This window comes from Athene noctua, chromosome 2 (genome assembly GCF_965140245.1).
Source record: "Athene noctua chromosome 2, bAthNoc1.hap1.1, whole genome shotgun sequence".
Taxonomy (NCBI): Eukaryota; Metazoa; Chordata; class Aves; order Strigiformes; family Strigidae; genus Athene; species Athene noctua.
The window spans coordinates 113,999,235-114,022,341 of NC_134038.1; the positions used below are offsets into that span (position 1 = coordinate 113,999,235).

At 34.5% G+C, this 23,107-nt stretch overlaps 1 protein-coding gene across 2 annotated transcripts in view; it reads right to left on the reverse strand.

Moving 5' to 3' along the window:
* Positions 1-23,107, reverse strand: part of VIPR2 (vasoactive intestinal peptide receptor 2) — a 63,359-nt gene that overhangs the window by 23,945 nt on the left and 16,307 nt on the right. For both annotated transcript variants that reach the window (XM_074899937.1, XM_074899938.1), the window contains 3 exons: positions 22,139-22,246; positions 18,341-18,438; positions 2,012-2,109 (listed from right to left, as the gene is read on the reverse strand). In XM_074899937.1, coding sequence (XP_074756038.1) covers positions 2,012-2,109; positions 18,341-18,438; positions 22,139-22,246 — 304 coding nt within the window. The remainder of the gene's footprint in view (positions 1-2,011; positions 2,110-18,340; positions 18,439-22,138; positions 22,247-23,107) is intronic.

Sequence of the window (23,107 nt, forward strand, 5' to 3'; positions counted from 1 at the left end):
TCCCTTGTCATGAATACATTATCTATAATTAAATTAACCTCCACATTATTACATGTTTTCTTTCATTAAAAATACTGCACATATTCAGGATTAAATGCCATATAATTTGAAGCATACATATAAAAATCTAGCAATGTACAGTTTTAATAATCTCTTGTGTTATTAATATCCAGAGTTTAAATCCTAATCCTGCTGGATGAAATCAGGATTTTGACAAGCCTACTTCATTAGTAACTTCTGATTTTTACCTCACTATTTAACCAACTAATCTCCTTTAGATAGTTTCATTTAGAATAGTTGTTCTTTGCTCTCCTTTTTAAACACAGCAAGATGAAAGCTTTCTGGTTACATTCAAAGGTGAATGTGTTTCAGGGGTGAATGACTGATCTTTATAAACAGTATATTGACATTCCCTATAAAGAACCCTGGTACCTCTCAGGGCAAAGTATGTTTCTTGGATAGAGGGTGTTACCAGCTGAGTAGCAAAGAGTTAAAACTTACAGAAACATTCTTATTTTCCAAACTCAGTCACTAAAAATTACCATAACATATGGGATGCCCTACAACATGTCTGAGAGACAAACAGACATACACACATAGCCATTTGCATTCACTTCTATTACTCATAATTTACAATTGCTTCAACTGCAGCCTTCCATAATAACTGGCTGCTTGCTACGTGCTTGGGAAACTATATACAGAACAGGGTGGTTTTAAAATTTATCTGTGTTCGTAATTCATCTGACTACGTTAGGAAGCGCCTACACTTCCTGTAGGTAACAAACAGTCTTCTTTATGGGGAGATTTAGAAGTCCTGATGTTCCCCCTTGAAAAAAAAAACAACCTTTGGGTCTTTCTACTGACTCAAAGAGAGATTGGGGAGTTCTCAACTTGGGATATTTAAACTGAAGGTTTTGAGTACACCTCTGAAATTCTTGATCTGTTTGTTATAACTGACTTCTGGTGATGGACAACATTCAGATGTCTCTAACACTCTCTTAAATGTGTTACTAGGTTTTAGCAGTTTTGAAAATGCACGACCTACCTGTAGCATTTGTTGGTAGAAAGAAGATAACTGTGAGTGGCTCAATTTTTTTCAAAGATATTCAAAAATATAACTATGGGTTATATATCTGTTCTAAATAGTCTCTGAATATATAAATACTGAGAAAACTTGATGGCAGACTAAAAGGCTTACAGAACTTGCCATGAGAGGAATGAGGCTCTGACAAACAACAGGCTGTTCTCTACAAATTACGTGTACTTCTCTTCTACCAAATCTGAGAGATGCATTTTCTTGTTTTTCTTGGTGCAGTGGAACAGAAAAGTGTGAAGTTTATGATGGAGAATATAAAGGCTATCCTATTAGACAGCTAGAAGTGATACATAGAGGGACGAAAGTGGAGAGACTGAGAAAAGCTGTGATACTGATAATTCCACTTTGCAATTTATTTTACCAGTTGGAGATTGCTTTCAATCTAGATAACTCCCACAAATTAGACAAAACCAACAAACAGTACTGCCTTTCCTCACACTGTCTAAAAAAAACCCAAAACATTACACACTCAGCACTTCAGCACAATTATCCATACCTTTACAACCTTACTTGGAGAAATTAATGATTACCTTCGATTATAGCACTCCTGAAGACCACTCAGAAGCTTCTGCAAAATATGGCTGCCCACTTGTCCAGTGTTGAGACCAGCATCCTACTAATTTTCAAGAGCAATTCAAGGTGTCAATTTTATTAATCAAATATAAAATGCTTTATATAATCCATTCCTAAAGGACTATTCTTTCTTCTGTGGGCTGTAATGTGTGTAAATCTGTAAAGTGCTTTGAAATTTTTTAATATGACTGGTGCTAGCAAAAATCAAGTTAGCATTACATTATTGTCAGCTGTTTAAGTGAGAAAAGTGTAAAACTGATGCATTTTCTAAATACCTGAGCAATCAGACAACAGTTAAAACCATCTCATCATTGTTCATGTTTACTCATGAAAAATACACACCTGAAAAGGCAAAGAATTACACTTCCTGTAGTAAGAGCAATCAGAGATACACTGTGTCCAAGGGTGTAAATTGCCTTCACACTTACATAGAAGTTGACCTGCACAGAAAAATATATATGCAAAAAGCACTTACTGATAGGTAAAATTGACTGTGAAATGATATAATTTTCCATTAAATAGCTCTGAAGGTTAAATAAATAGCATTATTTTCACTCTCCTCTACAGTACCTGACGATAATGTTATATCTTTATTCCAACATGGGTTTGCAATCCAAAATTTCAAGCCAATTGACCTTAGTAAAAAATTTAGCCTCAGGAACTCAAAACTTAGGCACACAAGCTGGTACAATTTCAGCTTATTATCCCGTGTCAATGAGGTCAAAGGAAGATTAATCAGCTTCCATAAACATAAACTGGGAAGAATGAGCCACGGTTTGAAAGAATGGATTATCTCTGAAAGATAGAATGTCTCTCATTCTTTCTGCTTTGCTGTACTTTGTAATGCATTTATACATGACTTTAATTTTAAAGACATGTTTAAGTCTCATTAATTTCCTAATCTAAATGTTCAAATACTTTATTAAATTGTGACCTAAACAACCCTTTCTTACTTTAGTAAAGTTATTTGTTAAAACTTGGAAAGGAAATTTTTCAACAGAGGAAAAGCAGACTGAAGTACACAGTCCACTGATTAACTGCAGTTATCTGTAAATTTACCAGCTACATATTACTATTCTGAATGACAACATCAAAAAAAATACTGCTAAATATTCTCAGAATTAACTTGCTTCTTCATTTATGCCTACAACAAAGTCATTAGACTGACATTATTTTCCACTCAAGCTAGATAAAATAGTAAAGCTGTAAAGTTTTTTACTATGTTATGAAATTGAAGGTTTTAATAGCAGTGTAGAATGTTCTATGTATAACAGACAGAGCTTCAATATTTAGTGCACTTGGTTATATCACTGATCTTCTAGAAAAATGTTTGTAAAAAGTAGCAAGGAAGCAATACTTTTAAATATAAATAAATAAAATAATCAATTAAAAACAGAAATAAAGATAGAAAAAGGAAAAGTAAATCACCTAATATATTTATTTTCATAGAATTTAAAAGGCCAAATAAAGAGATAACTAGCAATCCTGATTCATGATGAAATTAGCTGGACATTCACTTAGCAAATATCATACCGATATGGAAAAGACTAAATGAAATGTGAAATGAAGTATCTTGCAACTGCACTACTGTAGATATGGTTAGAGGGGAAAAATAAGGGAAACACAACTGCCATAGACCTGAAGTGTATTCATAGCAACTGTCATGCTTGTTAGGAGCTAAAAACGGTATATGAGGTGTCACAGAAAACAGAAATCTCTTTATTTAATTAGAGAAGTCAGCTGTGATGGTCTTTTTGACAACAGTCATGACATTTTAGTATCTTTTTTGCTTTACATAATCATTTACTGCAGAGATAAAGAAGGAAAATATGGAGTTAATGAAGTTTCCAGTGCCATTAGAATGACCATAAGTTCCTCCATTAAAATGCTGAATAAACATTAGTTACAGTTACTTAAAAAAATTTTAAATTTTTCTTTTTAAATTGGTGCCCCTGGGTGGTTAAAATGGTAAAACCTAAAGTATTACTTTATTGCTCTCCATAAAGAGTCTGATGTATATTTGCAGAGTCTCACTGTATTCCTAAGGACTCTCTGTGGACATAAATCATAGGCTCTATTTCACCTAGAGTGAGGTATCTACACTGCAAATACAAACATCTAAGGCAATGTGGGGTCTCTTCATAGGGCTTTCTAGGAAGCACTTCTTTTATCTATGTAAGCAGTCAACATAGACTTCATTGGATATATTTCTACAGACAACAAGAAGCCCCACAGTGACTAATTCAAGTGTAGCTACTCTGAGTGTACAAACGCTTACACTTAGATGGATGCCCCCAAAAGATCCTGGTTTTCCACATGAATCCTGTGTTTGCTAAATAAAACTCTAAATAGTCCAATATTTCTTAAACAATGTTTCCAAAACTGCTTTCAAATTCAAATCTAAAAATATTTTTTTCAAAATTAACATAATTTCACACAATATCAGTTCTGAAGAACTGCCCTTCAATTTCCTGTTAGAATGGCAGAATTATGCTTCCCAGTTCAGCTCATTTTTGGACAGGTCTAAAAGCTGTGCCTACAGACAAGCATTGCGATCACCCCTACGCTTCTTTAATTTGTCTTCTGTCTTAGCAAAAGGAACATCAGCCAGTCTCTAGGCAATTTTCTGGGAATGAAGTGATAAACAAGTTTCTCATCAGCAATTACAACAGCCAATAGCACCAAGAACAGTGCAAATACTTGGGCACCCTCCTTCATTTATTCAACCTGACCTGCTCTGCAAAATCATGGAAAATGGATACTCCAATAAATGACTTAACAATTTGTCAGCTGCATGTCCCCATTAACAGTATTCTGGAAGAAAAGGAATTTTATTTCCTGACCTTGTGCACATCAGGAGTTGCAAATACAGTGTAAAGCTTAGAAATTATGCACATCAGTCCCACAATACGTTCTATTTGTTATCATCTTGTTGGCATTTGCAGACTCTATTTCTAATGAGTACATTTCCACCAAGTATACAAATAGAAGTCTGAATGGTCTCTAAATTTCTTAACGTCCATCATGCAAGTAATGTAAATTTGAGGGAGATAAGTGTTATTTGCAAAAGCAGTTGCAATAGCAATAAATCTGTGCTGTTTAAATACTGAGTAGATTTCTTGTTCACTTTTATAGGAAAAATCGATTGGCAGAGATACACTTTTAACAGTGACAGTGAAGTTCAACATCACATTGCTGCAGAGCAGAGACAGGGGTCTCCCCAAGTATCCTAAAGCCAAGCACACATCACCAGGTAAGAACAGACACAGGGACAATTTTACACCACTCATCTTCTCATCCTGAGAATCACCAAGTAGCTTAACAAATCCTTACATGTTAAAGTAACCACTGGCCTCCTGTAATTGGTATTTGTTAGTAACAGCCTTCAAAAGGCAAGCACTTAAACCAGGACTTCCAATGCAAACTGTGTCCTGGCCCTTCACAGTGCCCAGCAGAAATTACTTCTTCCCTCCTACTCTGGTTTTTCATTGTGCTAGAAAATCTTAAAGCAGCTGTAAGGTCCCTTTCTGCTGCTGAGCAGCTAAAGTGTGCTATGAGTTCATTGTAAGATCTGCCCCAGACAGTCATAGGTTTGCCTAAACAGCAGAAATAACTCCAAGACAAGAAGTGTGTGAGATTGACACATGCCAACTCATGCATTTGCTGTTATACAGATAACTAAACTGACCCAACGATATACTTTTTTGTAAGTACCACAGTCTCTGTACTCCGGACTTAAGATTAGTTCCCTCTGGCTAGACATTAAACTTCCTCCCATCACCTCCCTGATTTATTCAAAAACTTTCTTGTGCTGACTCTCTCACTGCTGACATTTGGGTTAGGCCTTTGTCTGGGTTTTGGCTGGGATCAAGTTATTTTCTTCATAGCAGCCTGTAGAGTGCCGTTTTGGATTTGTGATGAAAACAGTGTTGGTAACACACCGATGTTTTAGCTATTGCTGAACAGTGCTGCCTTCTCTGCTTTTCACACTGCCCTGCCAGCAAGTAGGCCAGGGGAACAGAAGAGGCTGGGAGGGGACACAGCTGGGACAGCTGACCCCAACTGACCAAAGGGACATCCCACACTGTATGGTGGTGTGCTCAGCAGATAAAGGTACAGGAAGAAGAAAGAAGGGGGGGGGGGGGATGTTCAGAGTTATGGTGTTTGTTTTCCCAAGTCACCATTATGCGTGATGGAGCCCTGCTTTCCTGGAGATGGCTGATAGGAAGTGGTGGATTAATTCCCTGTTTTGTTTTCCTTGTGTGTGTGGCTTTGGCTTTACCTATTAAACTGACTTTATCTGAACCCAGAAGTTTTCTCACTTTTACCCTTCCAATTCTCTCCTCCATCCCACCATGGGTGAGTGAGCAAGAGGCTGGGTGAGGCTGAGCTGCTGGCTGGAGTTAACCCACAACAGCCTCAGACCCCTTTTTCTGCAGACCTTGTAAACAACTCTGCACAAATATGACACACAGGAATTAATAGGAAGCTGACAGTACTAGAAACGTTGTTTTTATGCAGGGATCCTTACAAATATTTGAATTAATAAAATACATTTAGTTTACTATAAAGATATTAGCAATTTTGATTATATAATTCTGTTGCTAGTGACTACTTACCCTGTATTTACATAGAGATCAAAGAGTCCAGCAACTATAAAAAGTAATTTCAACTTGCATGTTTCCTTTCAACAATAGAAAGTAGCTATTATGGAACATGTTTGACATTTTTGAGAACTCATTACTCAAGTCCTCGGCTTCTACCTGACACTGAATATAACATTCACTTCTCAAAAATTAGTCATACCATCCTTTACTATTAATTCACCCAAAGGGTTTCTGTATCTACTGCAGGGAGTGGATTCCAAAGACTGTATTATCGGTATATGTCCATATCATTCTGAGTGACTTATCCAGGCTGTAAAACACACACAAATGCAAACATACTACACATCTTACTGTCCTATATAACGATTCAGTTAAGCTGTGTCAGCACTTTTACATTTAATGTCTTAAATCACAGTCAGTCAAAAGTATGCATTCTGCTCATCAGTATAGAATACCTCAACTCACTGATACCCATTCTCTCCTTTCAAATACATAAAAGAAAACCAAATAGAGACTCAAACGTCACCTTTGGTCAACACAAGTTCTGCTAACATAATGAACAAACTGTATCTCCTTGCCTAAATGTAGTCAGCTAGTACTACTTGAGATACCCTGGGGTATCTAAGACATCTGCATGGCAGATGTGACAAAGGATCTCTTTGCTGGAATGGCAGTGGCCAGTCAAATAACACGATATACTTACGTTTAGGCAATCGCATCAAGCCCTGTTTCCACACACTAGTGAATAGACACCTACATCTGAAGTAAATATCTAACTTTAGGAATTTTGATTTGCACACTGAATTTCAGCCTTCCAGGTTTCAAAATATGTGGTAAATATGTGAATGTAAACAACTGGAAAGAATTTGATGTGGTTGACTGTGTTGGCACAGACATGACTGAGAGACCCAAGAAATTTGTTCCAGCACCTACCCTGATGTTCTGAACACAGCCAGGTCAGTGCTCACCAGGTAAGAAAACCTGATGCATAAGGTAAAAAGTTTCACATTTGGCTTCTACTCTGAATGGGTAAGAATAAATCTCTTGTCTTCTGATCACTTCTTCTGATGCAATTATTTGCAAATCAACAAGTTTGCTGCTTATAAAACAGTCACCACTTGTGTAATCATATAATTCTCTCATCTATGTATTGGATTTTTATGATGTTAATAATCCTTTAAAAGGCCCAAGCATACCAGATCTAGGGATTATATATTCTCCTTATTGTCTTGCCTTGGAAGTTTTTGTTTAGGAAATATGTAAAATTTTTGGTGCCAAGAATATCAAATTTATATCTATGTTTAGTCTGCATTGTCTTTGCTCACTTTTTCCATATTTTTGCCCATCTTCTTTTCAGAATGAATTGCACTGCTTCTATGTTCTTTTCCTCCCTTCATTCCGGTCTTAGACACAGTACCTATTATACTTCCATAAATTAACACAGAAACAACTGGTTTACAGACTCTAAGAATCGACAGTCACCATAGTCTTTAGATGGCATGTACTAAGATGTGTATATGAATGATTCTGGACCAGAAGTCATTATTGGGAAACTGCAGTCAGACCAATGTTCCCATGGGAAAGCCCTGATTCTGCTTCTAAGTTCTGCATTGCTTCATGTCAAGAACAATTTGAACTCAATAGATCTTTTCCTTCCCCTTTTCTTGGAATCCACTACACTGAGTAACAACACTGAATTTTATCTGGTTTATGTAATTCAACTGAGTATTTTTTCTATTTTTGGTGGAATAATTTTTTGGGAGATTTCTATAGAGTTGATTCGAGGATAAGCAATTTTGCCTTCCTGTAAATGTTTTCCATGCCTAGGAATGCATAGTTCCTGTTTACTTCTTCAAAACAAGTTAGAATAAAGTGCAGGACAGTACAGTAAAGAAACAGATACACGAATAGCCACTTAATTTTGCAGGGATGAGGCCATCTGGGCCAGGTATCTAGATTGTCTTTATAACCAATGAATAGAAGTAGCAGAGTGCTATTCATATCATCCTAAGACAGGCATCTAAAATAATTTAGATGGATAGTGAAGTAAAAACATCTACTTTATCTTAATTAAATATGAATGGAACCCAGAGAGACTAGTGCAGATGCAGCTGACATGTCTAAAGTTAGACAACATGACTCTGCCCCAGGAGCTTGTCCACTGATTTGGTCAGCTTTCCATTAGGCAGTGAAAACATTGCAAAACTTTGGGTTCTATGTCCATTATTTTATTTTTTCCATCTTGTTTTGAAGGCCAACCTTTGAAGTCTGGTATTTGGGTTTGCTTTTATTTGTAATTTTTCCAATTGAGGTCTAACTCTCATGGGATTTCTGATGCCACAAGTCTGTTTGCTCAGTAGTAATATCATGATGAAAAAATGTAACATATTCTTTTAAAACCTTTCAAATAACTACTGGTGACTAGATGAAATATCAATAAGGTGAGACTTATTTAGCTTAATACATGTAACAGTGGCATATAATCTTTCTAAAAGGTAGGCAACTCAACAGAATCAGTCATTGTCCCCTGAGAGAGGGGGAGCCAATGGAAGAGAACAGACTCTTCTACACTATGATCCATGTGCTTCATTGTGGTTGTAGCAACTCAAAGAAATTAGGCCGATACAATTTCCATTTAGCCTCCAAACACTTGATCTCCCTTGACTATAGAGAAGGCATAAACTGTCTGGACTAAATGCAGATGAGTACATTGTACAGTCTAGCCAGATGAAATTAATTTGAGTTGTAATTCTAGCTACACAAAAGTAAATATTTTTTGCTTACTGTTCAAAAGTCTCAGTTTTGTGATGTGTCTGTACATTAGCAGCCACCATACTGTTACTGTCAGCTGCACACAGTCTTAGTGATGCCATTGTGTAACAATGAGCATGTATCTCAAAGTTACTAAAGACTAATGAAAAAGAACCCAGTAGGGCTTGGTACAGAGAAATTACAGGGAAGTGAGGGAGGTGGCATTTTTGAAGGGAAATTTACTAAAAGGTCTGGTGTCAAAAGCTACTGATTAAGCTATGCTTTAAATACTGTTTTCCCACAGAAATATACAAAAACTGGGGATTTAAATTTTGTATTGCACCATTCTCACAATATATAGAGGCTTTAATATGTACATACAGCTATGTATGCATGCACATGATGTATATTGTATAAGTCAATTAGAAACTAAGGTAATTCAAATAAACCTAACAAATAAAATTAAAGATTATGTTCATCAATTCAGTTTACTTCAAAACCAAATAGTTAAACTGCTTAAAGTTTTTGGGTAGCCAGGTCTAAGCCTTAGTGTTTTTAATTCATTGCTATTGTGGACATTTACATTCATTCAAGATGAGACACTGGTCAAAAGGAGTTGTCATTCTCACCAGATCTAAAATGAGCACAGAGCATGTCATGAGCACAGCTCCAATTCTAGCTACTGTAAACTGCAGATGTTATTTTTGTTCAAAATATCCTGTGCTTTTCTCTTAAAGGGTATCTTGCAGAAGACAGTGCTGCCGAGTCATTTTATAGTATGTTAAAAAACCCCAAGATGGCTATTTCAAATTTGTTGTTTCTTAATAGCATTCCTATGATGCATTTGTTTGAGGAAAAACTGTTTGATAAAAACTTTAAGAGTTAAAAGCCCTTCTCTAACACATTTTTTTATCTTACAATCAATGTCTTAGAGCTATGTCTCCTCTTAATATTTCACCAGATAACTTGCCTTTCTGACTTGTACCCTCTATTTCCTGACATGTGAATCTAAACTCAGATAAGAAGGAGAGAGAACAATATAATCAAAAAGTATTTTTTCCCTAATGGCTTCCTTCTCTTATTTTTACTACTATAGTGTACTGCACAAAGTTCTTGACTGACCTGTCTGTAATAATGCCTCCACAATTTCCTGAAGAGTTTATACCTAATTCATAACCCATTGGTGCTCATGGTTAAGTGGACAATTTGTTCCTTTTGGGTCTGCTCTTGACTGGCCTGGCTAGACAATGATCTGCCATCATGCTGCCAAGTTAACCAGCTTTGGAGGCTGTCAGTCTGCAAAGGCATCAAATAAACAGACAAAAGGAATAATATATGAAGTAAAAAGTGAAGAATGTTCTCTTAAAAGTTGTTCATAAACATTCAAAGAGAAGTAAAGCAGCTTAAATGGATTTGCAGACTGTCTCAGAATTCAACACAAATTTATCTAACAGCATTTCTGAGATTATTTTTATGTGTAAGTAGTGAATTTCCAAAGTCAATAGCTCCTGAAATCCCCTGAAAGCAATAAAGGATTCTCACTAGAGAATTTTTACTCCGCTTTTACTCCAGTTCTCTCATGCTTCAGCTATTATCAACTTGCAATTGAGATGATCTCATTCCTTAGAAAGCATCTAATGGCTAATTCTATAGCACTGGCAAGAAATACAAAAGCCATTATATTTACATTGTCCCAAGAGTCATGCGGTCTACAAGCCATGTGTAACCTCTTGAAGCAGATGGAACTACACCAGCTATAATCACTATGTTCATGGCACTGTAAGTTGAAATGTCCTTCACCTTGTCAGTTTTTGAAGGCATCATAAAACTCATGCATTCAAGTGGATGTTGATCCATAAATTGCATTCAACTGCATAAACTTACCAAAATTGTTGCCATCTATAAAAAACCTTGCATGACACCGAAAATATTCCTTTAAATATTTTTCAGCCATTATAAGAGTGTTTTTCACTATGGCATAAAGAGAGTACCTGTGGTTCAAACAGCACTGGATTGATTGAAACATGCCCAACAAAAAAGTTGGACCTGTTTCATTTCTTTTTATCATGCCGTATCATCTTGAAAAGTCTGTCTAGATTTGATTTCAGAAAAACTCCATTGACTGAATCTTTTGAAATGGAACCTGTCTTACTTGTATCTGATTTCAGAATTCTTAAAGACATACAGGTGAAACCCTGAATGAACTTTCTAACAAAGCATCAGTTGTCCAGCCACACTGATATAACTGTGCCTCTAATATAACCTCTAGCTATGTAGTCTGAGCTTAACAGTAACTAACTGTCAGGCAGCCTGGATGTAAAATGACTCCTATCACTTCTACCCACTAGGGAGAACAGAAAAGGTTGTCTTCCTCCATAAAAACCCATTATTTAAAACAATGTTTTTGTCATTTTGTACACATGCATCACCCCTACAACAAACAGTCTGACTAAAATCCAAACCAGAATCCTGTGCACTTTTAGTCCAGCACAATAGCTTTCGGTGTCAGTAGGACTGAACCTATCTGCTGGCCATTCATCTGCCAAAGGGATGAACAAGGAATAACTACATGGAAGTATGTCAGGACTGAAGCTAATCAGCAGATTAGCAATTTGACATTACCTTAATACTTGACCATGTGCGTTTTTTTCAAAGTACAAGTCAGTACAAAAATAATTACATAATTGAAATTATTTTACCATATGACACAGATTTTTAATTATTCTCTATTCTACACTTTAAATTGTGACTAATGAACACACTTCATTCTCTCAGACCATTTTATTGGTCTACTATTATCATGGTAAGAAATCTTAAATGTTTTGAAATTTTCTACTGATCAAAAATTAACCCTGCTTCTCAAACTATTGGAAAGCTAAGTAATCACTACTACATTTCAAATCCATTACATCAAAAATTATGATTATTTAAATACAGGTGTTATGATTTTCAAAAGCAAGCAAAAATCTTAGATAATTAGCATGAAGCACTTTATCAGACTCAGCATTAAAGAGGATGCAATCATACTGCTACTTAAATATCCTGTATGAGCATAAACAGAAATGTCTTAATTTGCCTGTAAGACCTTTACAACCCCTAGTGACACAATAAAAAAATTGGCACGTGGTGTTCTGAAGTTTATGCTTATTAAATATCTATACAACCCCCATAAAGAGAAAGAATTAAATTCTGCATTGTGTTGTGGTAGTTGAAAACCAGAAATTAATTTAGATTTAGTTACTGACTTAGTTATAGCTACTAAATACTACTCTGTATTTTACGTAGTACCATTTAGAAACAAACTCTTTATATTGTATTGCTGCAAAAGAAACAGGCAAAGAAATAACAAATCTGATAGCAAGTAAAAATCAGTCTTTTATGCAAAATGGGCATATCTTATTTCTTATTTACTATTCTGTGTGAACCATAATTAGCCAGTTCTCAATTAAACTTTAGCTTTAACCTCTGAACTTAATAAAAAATGTACAAGATTGGCAGGAGTAAAATGAGTTTAAAGAAGGTACGGAATGACCAAAACAGAATTTAAATCTAAATTATACTTACATTTTTAAAAGATTTTAACACACAATAAATATCAAAATCCCATCTAGTTTTTATAACTGTATTCAAAGCATAAATTGATATGAGTCATGCATATGAAATTGAAAAGTCATTATGAAATTGAAATTACATGAAAATTTCTGCAAGACTAACAAATACAGTGCTTGTGCAACAGTAATAAGAACAGCTGGCCTCTGCAAAATATTCCCATGACTATCTGAGCAACACTGATTCCAAAAATGAATCAAACTTTTAAATTTTTGAAGAAAATATTCAAATTACAACTACTAAACTGAACTCAATACATGGATAGGCACAGCAAAAATCATTGGCTTATGATTTTCAAAACAAAATTATGGAAACATTTACAGAATCTGTAGCTGCTTTCTAGATTATAAAGTTCTAATCCTAAAATGTTTATTTTTTTTTTTTTTTGTGGCTATCTAAAGTTAAAAGGGTATCAAACCCCCCACATATAGAACTAAATTGGATTAATACAAGTCTGTTTAATTAGTGTTATATTCAATACACTTTTTTGTAAAATTTGTTCTTCCGCACACTTGTGTTTTGTTTTCTTAGAACAGACACCTTTTTCGATTAATGTTTCCTTTAGTTTCATATTATTTTTATTAAGTTCAGGAGACAGAAGTCTTCTGTTTATTTACAGGACAGACATAGCACAGAAGTTTCCTAGGCAAAGTTGACAGCTACCCATTAGATCTTTCAACATCAGCCTTGGTTTGGAAGGACCTCTAGGGGTGAGAGGGTAACTCAGTGCTGAAGAGCAGACCACTCTGAAGAAAGTTTAGGTCTTGATTCTTTGTCCAAAGGAGTTTTGCTATTGACCAGGTCACCCTTAACGTAAAAGAAAACCCCACACATCTTTATTGATTTTACCAGAAGTATAACTGATTATTACTAAAGTATTTACAATCATTATCATTCCAAGTGACTCTTCATTTTGTTTATTCTGTGGGCCAGTATATTGCTGTAATACTGTATGTAAGAGTCTAATATTCACAGATATGTTTACTTACAACTATATTAAAATTTGTAGTCTTACAGTTTTATGATACATGTGTCAAAGTACATTCCCTAATAGCCAAATAGTCATACTAGAAGAACATATCGGAAAACATTAAACTGTACAAACAATGTAAAATCAAACTGAGTCTAGCAAATTAATTCAGTGCTTTAGAAACCCTGAAACGAGTAAATGCAAATAGAAGTGGAATAAAGAACCCTAGATCTTTCCTTTTGCAAAATTAACTTCAATAACATGGTATTAATTTCTAAAATTTTGTAGTAATTACTTATAAGCAAATAAATATACACTGAGATAAACAGATGGATTACATGTTGTGGACAATTTACTTTTTTCTTATCAGGTACTTTTACATATTTTGTCATGCAGAGAAAAGTAAAATTTACTAAAAATATATGTAATAAAATTGGTATTCCTCATGGTATTTAATAATCTGTATGCAAGTAATTAATGCTATCCCTTTTCTGACATGTTTCTCCTTCAATTCACCTTAAGCCTAAACATCACCCAAAAAAGATGAGACCAACATTGCCTTAAGTAAAAACAGTTGCTTCATTAATTTTAATTATGTCAGTAAGAGTATCTTCTTATTCAAAGTTCCCTAACCATAGTGGGAGAGATGACAACTTTATAAATGCATAAAACTCCATATTTTCCTGTGTAAATGTGCACCAGCATATGTGTATCCATGAATGTGAACATTCTCACAGCATACTGGTATTCTGCAGTGTCTTTGGACAGTCTGAAATTAATAAATTAAATTCCCACTGTGCTCTACAAGAGAGAATATCAGCTTATATTCAGGCCTAGTCCTTCTCACTTGAAGTCAATGGAAGATCTTGTTATTTGTTTTAAGGAATAGTGGTATCTTAATCACATCTCATGGAAAAGGTCATGAAAAATGGAGAATGTAATGCAAATAAATATAACATGACTTACAGGCGCACAGAAAAAGCATTGGTAGATGGCTGCCCTGCACTGCATTTTGTTGAGAGCGAAGGATTCAGTTTAGACTCAATACAAACAATCCATTAGTCCAGTGCAATGACCCACTTCACAGACAGTAGTAATGCATCTGTTTTCTAAAAGGTAGCTAACAGGCATTCAAGACAGTGTTTCTGTCAGTCCTGACCTCACTGCCTTGGCTCCACTTGTCTTGGCTGGTGTATCTGTATTGCATAGTGGCTAGCACACCCACGATTTTCTCTCTGACAGCAGCCTAAGAGTGAATGCTTCAGGAAAGTGGCCAAATAGGGAAATACTACTTCCATAGATGATGCTTCCACTTACGCACAAGCTGCAATAGTATCACCACATTTAATAGCCCTGAGGATCTTTCTCTCCATTAATTTGTCTTTGTCTGACCCTCTGCATTCAAATCACATAGCCTGTAACTTGGGGTTGTGTGATCTAATAAATCTCAGGACAATTCATGCTAAGATTAGACAAAGCTGTATTAACAGACCCAGTCATTATTTTAAATAAAGTGGACATCTTTCAGTCCTTTACATTCACCAAGCACCTTGTCGTGTATTAAGAATGCTGACAGATTGTTGAATACCCTCTGAAGACAGATAGGACACATCTCTAGCTTGTTCAGCCTAGATAGAAGATGTCAAAATATGTCAAAGAAATGTTGCAGTGAGGCTTGGGCTGGGTTAATACACCCTGAGGTGTGTTTCTAGCATGATCAAATCAAGCTATTCATGTTGCCATTGTGCTACCATGAGCTCAACACAAATTAAAAAGAAAAAAAAAAAAAAAAAACAAAAAAAACTTTGAATTACTGAGATTAACCTAAAACTTGATCTTGAATGTTAGCAGCAACCAATTTACTTATAGGAAAGAGACTTGAAGTATAAAATAAAGGTTTAGATCTACAATTTGATGTGATAACAACGTACAGATAATTTGTTCAGACACTGTCATACTTGTCAAATTAGTCCCTAATAATTACAGGTAGGAGCACTAAAGAATACTAACATCTAACATAAAATAAAACATTCAATTTAAGGGTGCTGTATCAGGAACTTATAGTTAATTTCAAAATGTTAAGCAAACCATTTCTTTTTATAGTACCTACTAATATACCATTTGACATGGTATATTGACAAAATTGAACATTTTAACTCTCAGGAAAATCAACGCAAACTGTGGAAGCAGACAAGTTCTTTCAGCAGAGAAATAACAGATGACATGCTTGTGGTATTTTTAAATAAGCTTTCTCATTTCAGTGCATTTTCAGCATAAAAATTTTGTATCTATTAATAAATGTCCTGTTCAGTATTTGCTCACTGATCTCTATAAAGCCTTCTCTAGAATATTCAAAACTGCCCAAAATAGATGCATATCTGGAGAGATATGTATGTCTGGGTGTATGCATATATATATATATAAAAATAACTATATGTATAGAAATAAGTTCCTTTTGAAGTAAAGACAGAAGTCCTTATCCTAAAAGACAGCAAAAAAACAAGAATAAATAATTAGATCTATAACGGAGTCATTCAGCAGTGAAGATGCAGGCACCAAACTCACACCAAAGACAGTTTCTATCTTCTCCTTTAACACTGTCTTCAGAGAAAGCATACAGAAGAAAACTTGAGACTTGCCATAAGAAAAGTATTTTGCCACCTTCCCTAAAATATGATCTTCTTAGTTACTGTAACTTTGAGGGCAACCTCATACATCATCCACAAAGCATATTGTTGCATAACATTTTAAGGTCCAAAATATTTTGTATCCAGATATTTAGGATATCATTTTTAGATCTTTTTGTTGAAATTCTAGGTCAAATATTAATGAAATATACTGATTTATGTTGAGTAAAGAATTTTTATTTTGAGGTGCTACCATTGAACACTAAGATCTGAATTCAAGAAAACATCTTTCTTCTGTGTAACAGTTGGCTGATGTAGAACCTCAAATACCTCCTGAAATCTCGCAACTGCATGATATTTGCATTTTTTATATTGTCTCCCATGAAGAGACAGATTTAAACATATGCTTTCCTTTCTCCCTTTCCAGATTTTACTCTGATGACTTTTGTCGTTTCTTTAACTACAAAAAAATATCTGCATAGGAACAGCTTACCTTCTGACAAGCCAGCACTATTGTATCCACTTTTTTGACTTGTCAGCTTTAAGGTTAGAAAAGGATTATTGTCTTGTCCCACTGAAATAACCAGTTTATGATCTTCAGACAAAGAATATTCTTTAAGCAGTGACACTGGTATTTGAGAAAAAAGGACAGGACCCTCAGGCAATGCTGCTTCAAATACAATCAGTTCTTGTATTTTCCCTTTCCCTCCCTGAAACATGCTATGCATTTATTTCAGATACTATCAATGTTAGATATCTATGATATTCTATCTATTGTACTTTTGTTAATAATGTTTTCAGTATCCACTTTCCACATCTCTCTTCTGATTTTTATCCTCACTAGTTTATATGCTTTTTTCCAGGCTTTTGTAAATGTTGCTACTACTTCCTATTTCCATTTTCTCTAGGTTCATTCCTGCAAGTATGGTCAACTCACATTTCATTCTCCTCCTTTAAATTACTAATGAATATGTCAAACAAGAACTGCTTTTCTATTATACTAGTTCATCTGTTAATTAAGTATTTCTCACTACTTGAAATGTTATTTTTTTGTTAATTTGAATTTTTAAGTCTTGACCCATTTTCACTCCACATGATAATTTCTGGGTTGAATGACAGTGTTTTAAAATGGCTGTTTTAGCAGCAATGCATGTGTGTTCCCAAGCTGTCAGATGATACCGATGTTTTAGAATGTGTCTTCAAAAAAGTTGGGAAAACAACATATTCTATCCATTTTCTTTATTATCTATTTTCAACTACAGTAATGGCTGGACTTTTAAATACACAAAGAGATGGCAAGAACTGCATGTCTTAGCTAGAATGACAGAACATCTCTGCAAAACAGACAGAAGAGATTTGCTAGTGCTATTCCACACATACTAAAATCCAGAAAAATCCAACCAGAAAGTACCTTTATTCATGAGAGGACTTAATCTGTGCATGCTAAGAGTTTTACTGACACTGTGAGCTCATGCTTGCAAACAAAATCTTGCTCTGTTAGCCTTAGCATGAAAACAGATAGAAAATAGGCAAAACATGATGGAAAAATTATTTCCCTCATCAAAAAGAACAAAAAATAGTATCTGCAAAGCGAACAAATTCATTTTTCCATTTACAGTGTACTTAAGATATCTATATCTTTTTGAACGACTTTTAGTTGCTAAGGTCCAATGCAAATCTGCAATAATTTCAATGACCTAATTAATTCTATTTTACTTAAACAATACACTGGTATCAAGTGGTGCATGTATTATTAACTGATTCTTACAGTAGTAGGATTTGTTATGATAGAAACTTCTAGAAATAACACAATGCAAAACATATTGTGCACAAGCTGAGTGCCACTGCAGTATTAGAAATACAGATGCATTACTGCAATTACCAAGCGTTTATAGCCTTGAATTTCGAGCAGTTACTGAATTCTACATTTCTGATTTTATCTTATATGACATTTGCAACCCAAGCATATGGCAATCAATGCTACCAAAAATGACTACAGATTTTCATTAATTCTAACAGAGTAAAATGGGTACTATTTAGAAGCAGTGTGTCTGATAGCTGTATTGAACACAAGCATCTAAATGAATAGAAAAAGTATTTTTCCTACCTTATAATCATCTTCATAGTCATTATATCCACAAGTACTTAAGATGTCAGGAAAAATATCTGACCACCCATTACTCGTACAATTTTTGCTAATATTTCCTGTAAAGCAAAATTTGAGAATTTAAATCAGGAGGATTCCAAAGTCTCCTCATCAATGAGTCTTTAGACAACATGACTTTGTCATTCTGTCATTCTGCATTTTCTAGCACTCCTGTTAAAGCAACTCAGTCATTTCCTTTCATGTGCTGTTCATATTACTTGGTTTTTACTCTTGCTCTGAGTTGCCTTTGCACTAGAGTACAAAAGTAATTCTAAGCTGTGATGGCAGGCTTCTGCTTTGGTATACCAGCTATTTCTGTTACATCTGCAAAAGCTTGAAATATTTTGCTGTTTTATCTAAAGTATTCTGAAGGGGTCTTTCAGCTCACTCTATAAAGGGGATAATTTATAGGTAATCTGGTAGAAAAGTAATTTAAATGAGAGTTGTTCTAGCCTATCTAAGCTTTTCTGAGAAGGCACTAGCAAATGATCTACTGAAGAGTTATAAAAGCTCTTATTACGGTGATGAATTACTGGTACAGCAAATGTTGGTACAGTTGGTAATGCACTTTAAAGGCCAAATTATATGATAGGTTGAAGAACAAGGAAATAAATATGCATGCCAAATCCCACCCATTGAACCAAACACTGAAACAATGTAGTCTAAGGAACATACAGGAGATGTACAAGTATGGTTGGAAAGAAATTTTGAACATCTATTAATTTCAGAAAGGACTTTTTGGTTGGAACTGAAAGAAGAAGTTGACTCTTTTTGCAGATAATGTCATGCAGACGAGAAGAGGCAACCCAGGATTCTACTCTTTAATCTAATGAATACAGAATAAAGTTCATACAATATGGAACAGCTTCAATAGGAGAAAACTGAAGAGTCTGATGTGAGAATAAGGAATAGTCATTAAAATTATTATAACTTACTCTTACAATGTTAGATCATAAGCAACTGCCCATTGCCCTTCTTACAGCAACTGTTATATCCGTTATATTTGAAATCTATAATAATGTACTGCTTTGGTTTGGAGTAGTCTCTCACTGACTTAAAGATGCCTATTTTTCACCACAAGAACAAATTTATGTGTCCCAGATCAACTTTGGCCAAGACTAACCAAATGTGTTTATATACACTCCAAACTAAAGCTTTGATTTTTATCTTGCTGATTGGTTACTGGAATTTCTTCTTTGTATAAAGTCTTCAGTGGAAAGTTGTAAATATCCTACAAACAGCTGACCAACGAACAACCAAATCTTTCTAGCTTATAACAAGGCCTTGACCTCAAACTACAGTGTCTCCTCAAACAACAGGACCATTTCTGCCATTTGGCATAGACAAGGCATTTTTTAAAGAAAATGTAACTTATTTAGACATTCTGAAGAGTCTTCACTTTAAAAGTACATCAAGATTCTCTGACGAGGCAGAGCACAGGAATGTGTTAAAAGAACCACAAATTACGTCAAAGCCAGTTTTGCAAGAAAAAGACTATGTACTCAAGATGTTGAAATATTTTCTACTGAAAATACTGTAAGGTCTTAACTTAAAGACAGTTAGGCAATATTCTATGGAAGACATTGTTTATTTCTATACTATTGTTCCATGCAATTAAATATTTCAGATGTCGACCTCATTTAAAACCTACGACTTGACATATATATTTGAATAAAAAATGCACTTTTTAATTCAATAACTTTCTGATACTCATATATCGAATAAAAAATAACTCTCTGATACCTACATCGTCATGTACAATACAAAAAAAATAATTATAGGATAATATGATTACTTTTACAGTAAAAATTAATTTAATATGAAGTTACAAATATTCAATAGAGAATTAATTATGTGGTATACTTTAACTATAACCGTGACCATCACAGAAGAAATTAAGAGCCAGTCCTCCAAAAGTTGTAAAGATGAGAAGACAACTACTTTTTTTAATTCACAATTTAAATTAAGAAATCCTTTAAAGAATTGATGGTATTTAAAAGTCTACTTGTGATCTGGAATGCTTCCATAAAAAATAAGGTAGTCTAGATCATCTTGTAGTAGAATTTTAATTCCTCTTAAATCCTGAAAAAACTAAAACATACATTTCACAAATCTGGCTAAATAAAGAGTTAAAATTAAAGATATTTTAATAATTTCCTGCCATAAGAATCAAGTGAATTTCACGTGTTGTGTATGAATTAAATAAATTATATGTTCCTGTCCATAACTGAATTATAAGGGTGCTGACACAATTAGATCTTAATTAAATCAACCATACAAGATATTTGCTGCCTTCCTTCTCTGAAGTTATAGAAAGACAAGATTTTTAAAAATCCTCTTAACAGGTGCCTCTAACAAATGATCCTGTTAGCTCCACAAGGAAGAAGTAAACAAGTAACTATATAAAAAGCTATACATGGGAAAATTATAGAAAACTATAAACAGGAAGTGATCTTTCAGTCTTAATGACAACATGCCCAAGTGAGATACAGTTGTAATGTGAAGGTTTTAGATTTAAATATTTATTATAGATGTTTTATAGGAAAAATTAAAATGTTATTGTAATATAAGGTACTAACAGTTGTTAAATATCAAACATCCAAACTCCAGAGACAGTGTGCATGCTCTATCTTCTGGCAAACAGATAGAAGCAGCTGATTTAATTCACATTTTCAATTCTTGATATTTATTAGTTCTCTCTGTCTCATGACAACACTTTAAAATCTTTGAGTTATTTGAATACTGTTATAGATTTTACAACATTTAGTGAAGATTACACATACCTTCTCCTTTATAAACTGTTTAGATCATCATGATAAACTAATCAAGATTCACCAGCTCCAAGAATGAAAACCTTTTTTTTCATCTGTAGACTGTTTTAGTTATCTATTTTTTAGTGGAATGAAACTTAATCAGCAGTTTTGAGAATAAAGGTCTTTTAGTCATACTCCATGTTAGCCTCTATGTTAAAAGTAATATTGTTACAACGGTCTCTACAGAGACCTCAAAAGCTGAATTAAATCACTGTGATAAGTTTTGCATCTTTCACCAGCTCTTCATGATAAAGGTTCCTCACCTGTGCAACACAGATAAGATTTTTCCTGCTGTGCTTTGAGATACATATGTGAAATGCTGTGTGTGCATCACCTATTTTTAAAGCCTCACTCACAAGCCAAAGTGCAAAGTCAAACCACAGTATAATGTATTGACAAGATGGTACAGAGGATGGTAGACTTAAAACAGCTAAACATTTCAGCAATCTGAGTCACTGGAGCTCTTTTCAAGTTCCATTAAAAAACAGAATAAAAGGGTTTATAATAACAACCTTAAATAGCAATAGTGATAATTTTTAGATGTTAAATGTTAATGTTGGTTCATTATTCTCATGCGGGCAAGGAAGAGCTCCCCTCCTAAGCACAGAAGGAGTTACCTGCATGTGACCTGAAACTGTTAAAGACATCAGTCAAGCTCAGCTGCCTTAATAATTAACACTAATAGATAAAAAAGAGCAAACAATGTCTTCAGCCATGGTGTCACTATACCAGAATATATATTTAGTATCTGACTCAAAGAACACCACACGGAACACAATTATTTCATGTTTACATGATATATCATGAATAGTTCTGTTAAGAACCTATTATTTAAACTCTTTAAAGAGAAAATAAAAACCTTGAACTGCAAATAAACCATTTTTAGCACATTCTGTTATAAAATACCAAAGAGAAGCCAGCAAAAATATACCTTAAAATTAAATACCTGGTTTGCCAGAAAAAAGGCTAAATACTTTTGGACAAGGGACAGTGACAGTCTCTCCAATCCTTGCAGGACGCCAACACGTGATGTTATCCCAGATTCCAACACATCCTGAAACAAAACCAGCAGTAATAGATTTGAAAGCTCAGTCTGGTCTGAATCACCCTACTGTATTTACCTTATAAAGACTTGGTGGAAAAGTTCAAGAAGGATTAGCCTCTTTCAAGAAAGTTGCAAACATGGTAATTTCTATGAAAACGGTAAAGGAATCATAAGAGTCTACTGATTAATCAGTATATTTTTAGGTCAGTTAACATATTGTTTGTAAAGTGTCTCATTAAAATTATGTCATTTTGATAGGATCATGGTAAGAAAATAAATGTTAAAAAGTAACTTCTGAGTATTTATACGGATTATTAACATTTCCAAAATTTTGGGGATCTCTTAAACACAGTTAAAATGAACTTTTTAATCTGCAGTAATAGGCAGATTAGAACATCACAAAGAAATATTTAACTAGTTCATTGGACTCAGCATCACAAATACGAAAGGAGCGCACCATGACTGGAGAATTCTGGGGACGATGGGCATGGACATATAAAATCACCTCTCCTAAACTAAATAAGAGGGATTTGAACAAAGAATGCTTGTGTACATTGATTTCAGGAAGGGGAGGTCATAAAATTTTATAGGCATGTTTTATTGTAGTACTAGTAACAACTTGTTACTAGTAGATAGTAAATACTTGTTACAGTTTTGCCCATGCTGATACCTAAATAAATGTGGCCCAAAAGCAGTATCTTGTGAATGAGCGTAAATCTTCCTATAGCTCACTACGGGCTCTTGGATCAACCGTGCTCCACTTGTTTAAAGGTGTCTACTTATAATGCCCGCCTTCTAAGCTAAGTGAAGAGTTATGAAGGTTTCTGAATATAAGCCTTAAGAAGAATTATGATGACAAAAATGGAAGGA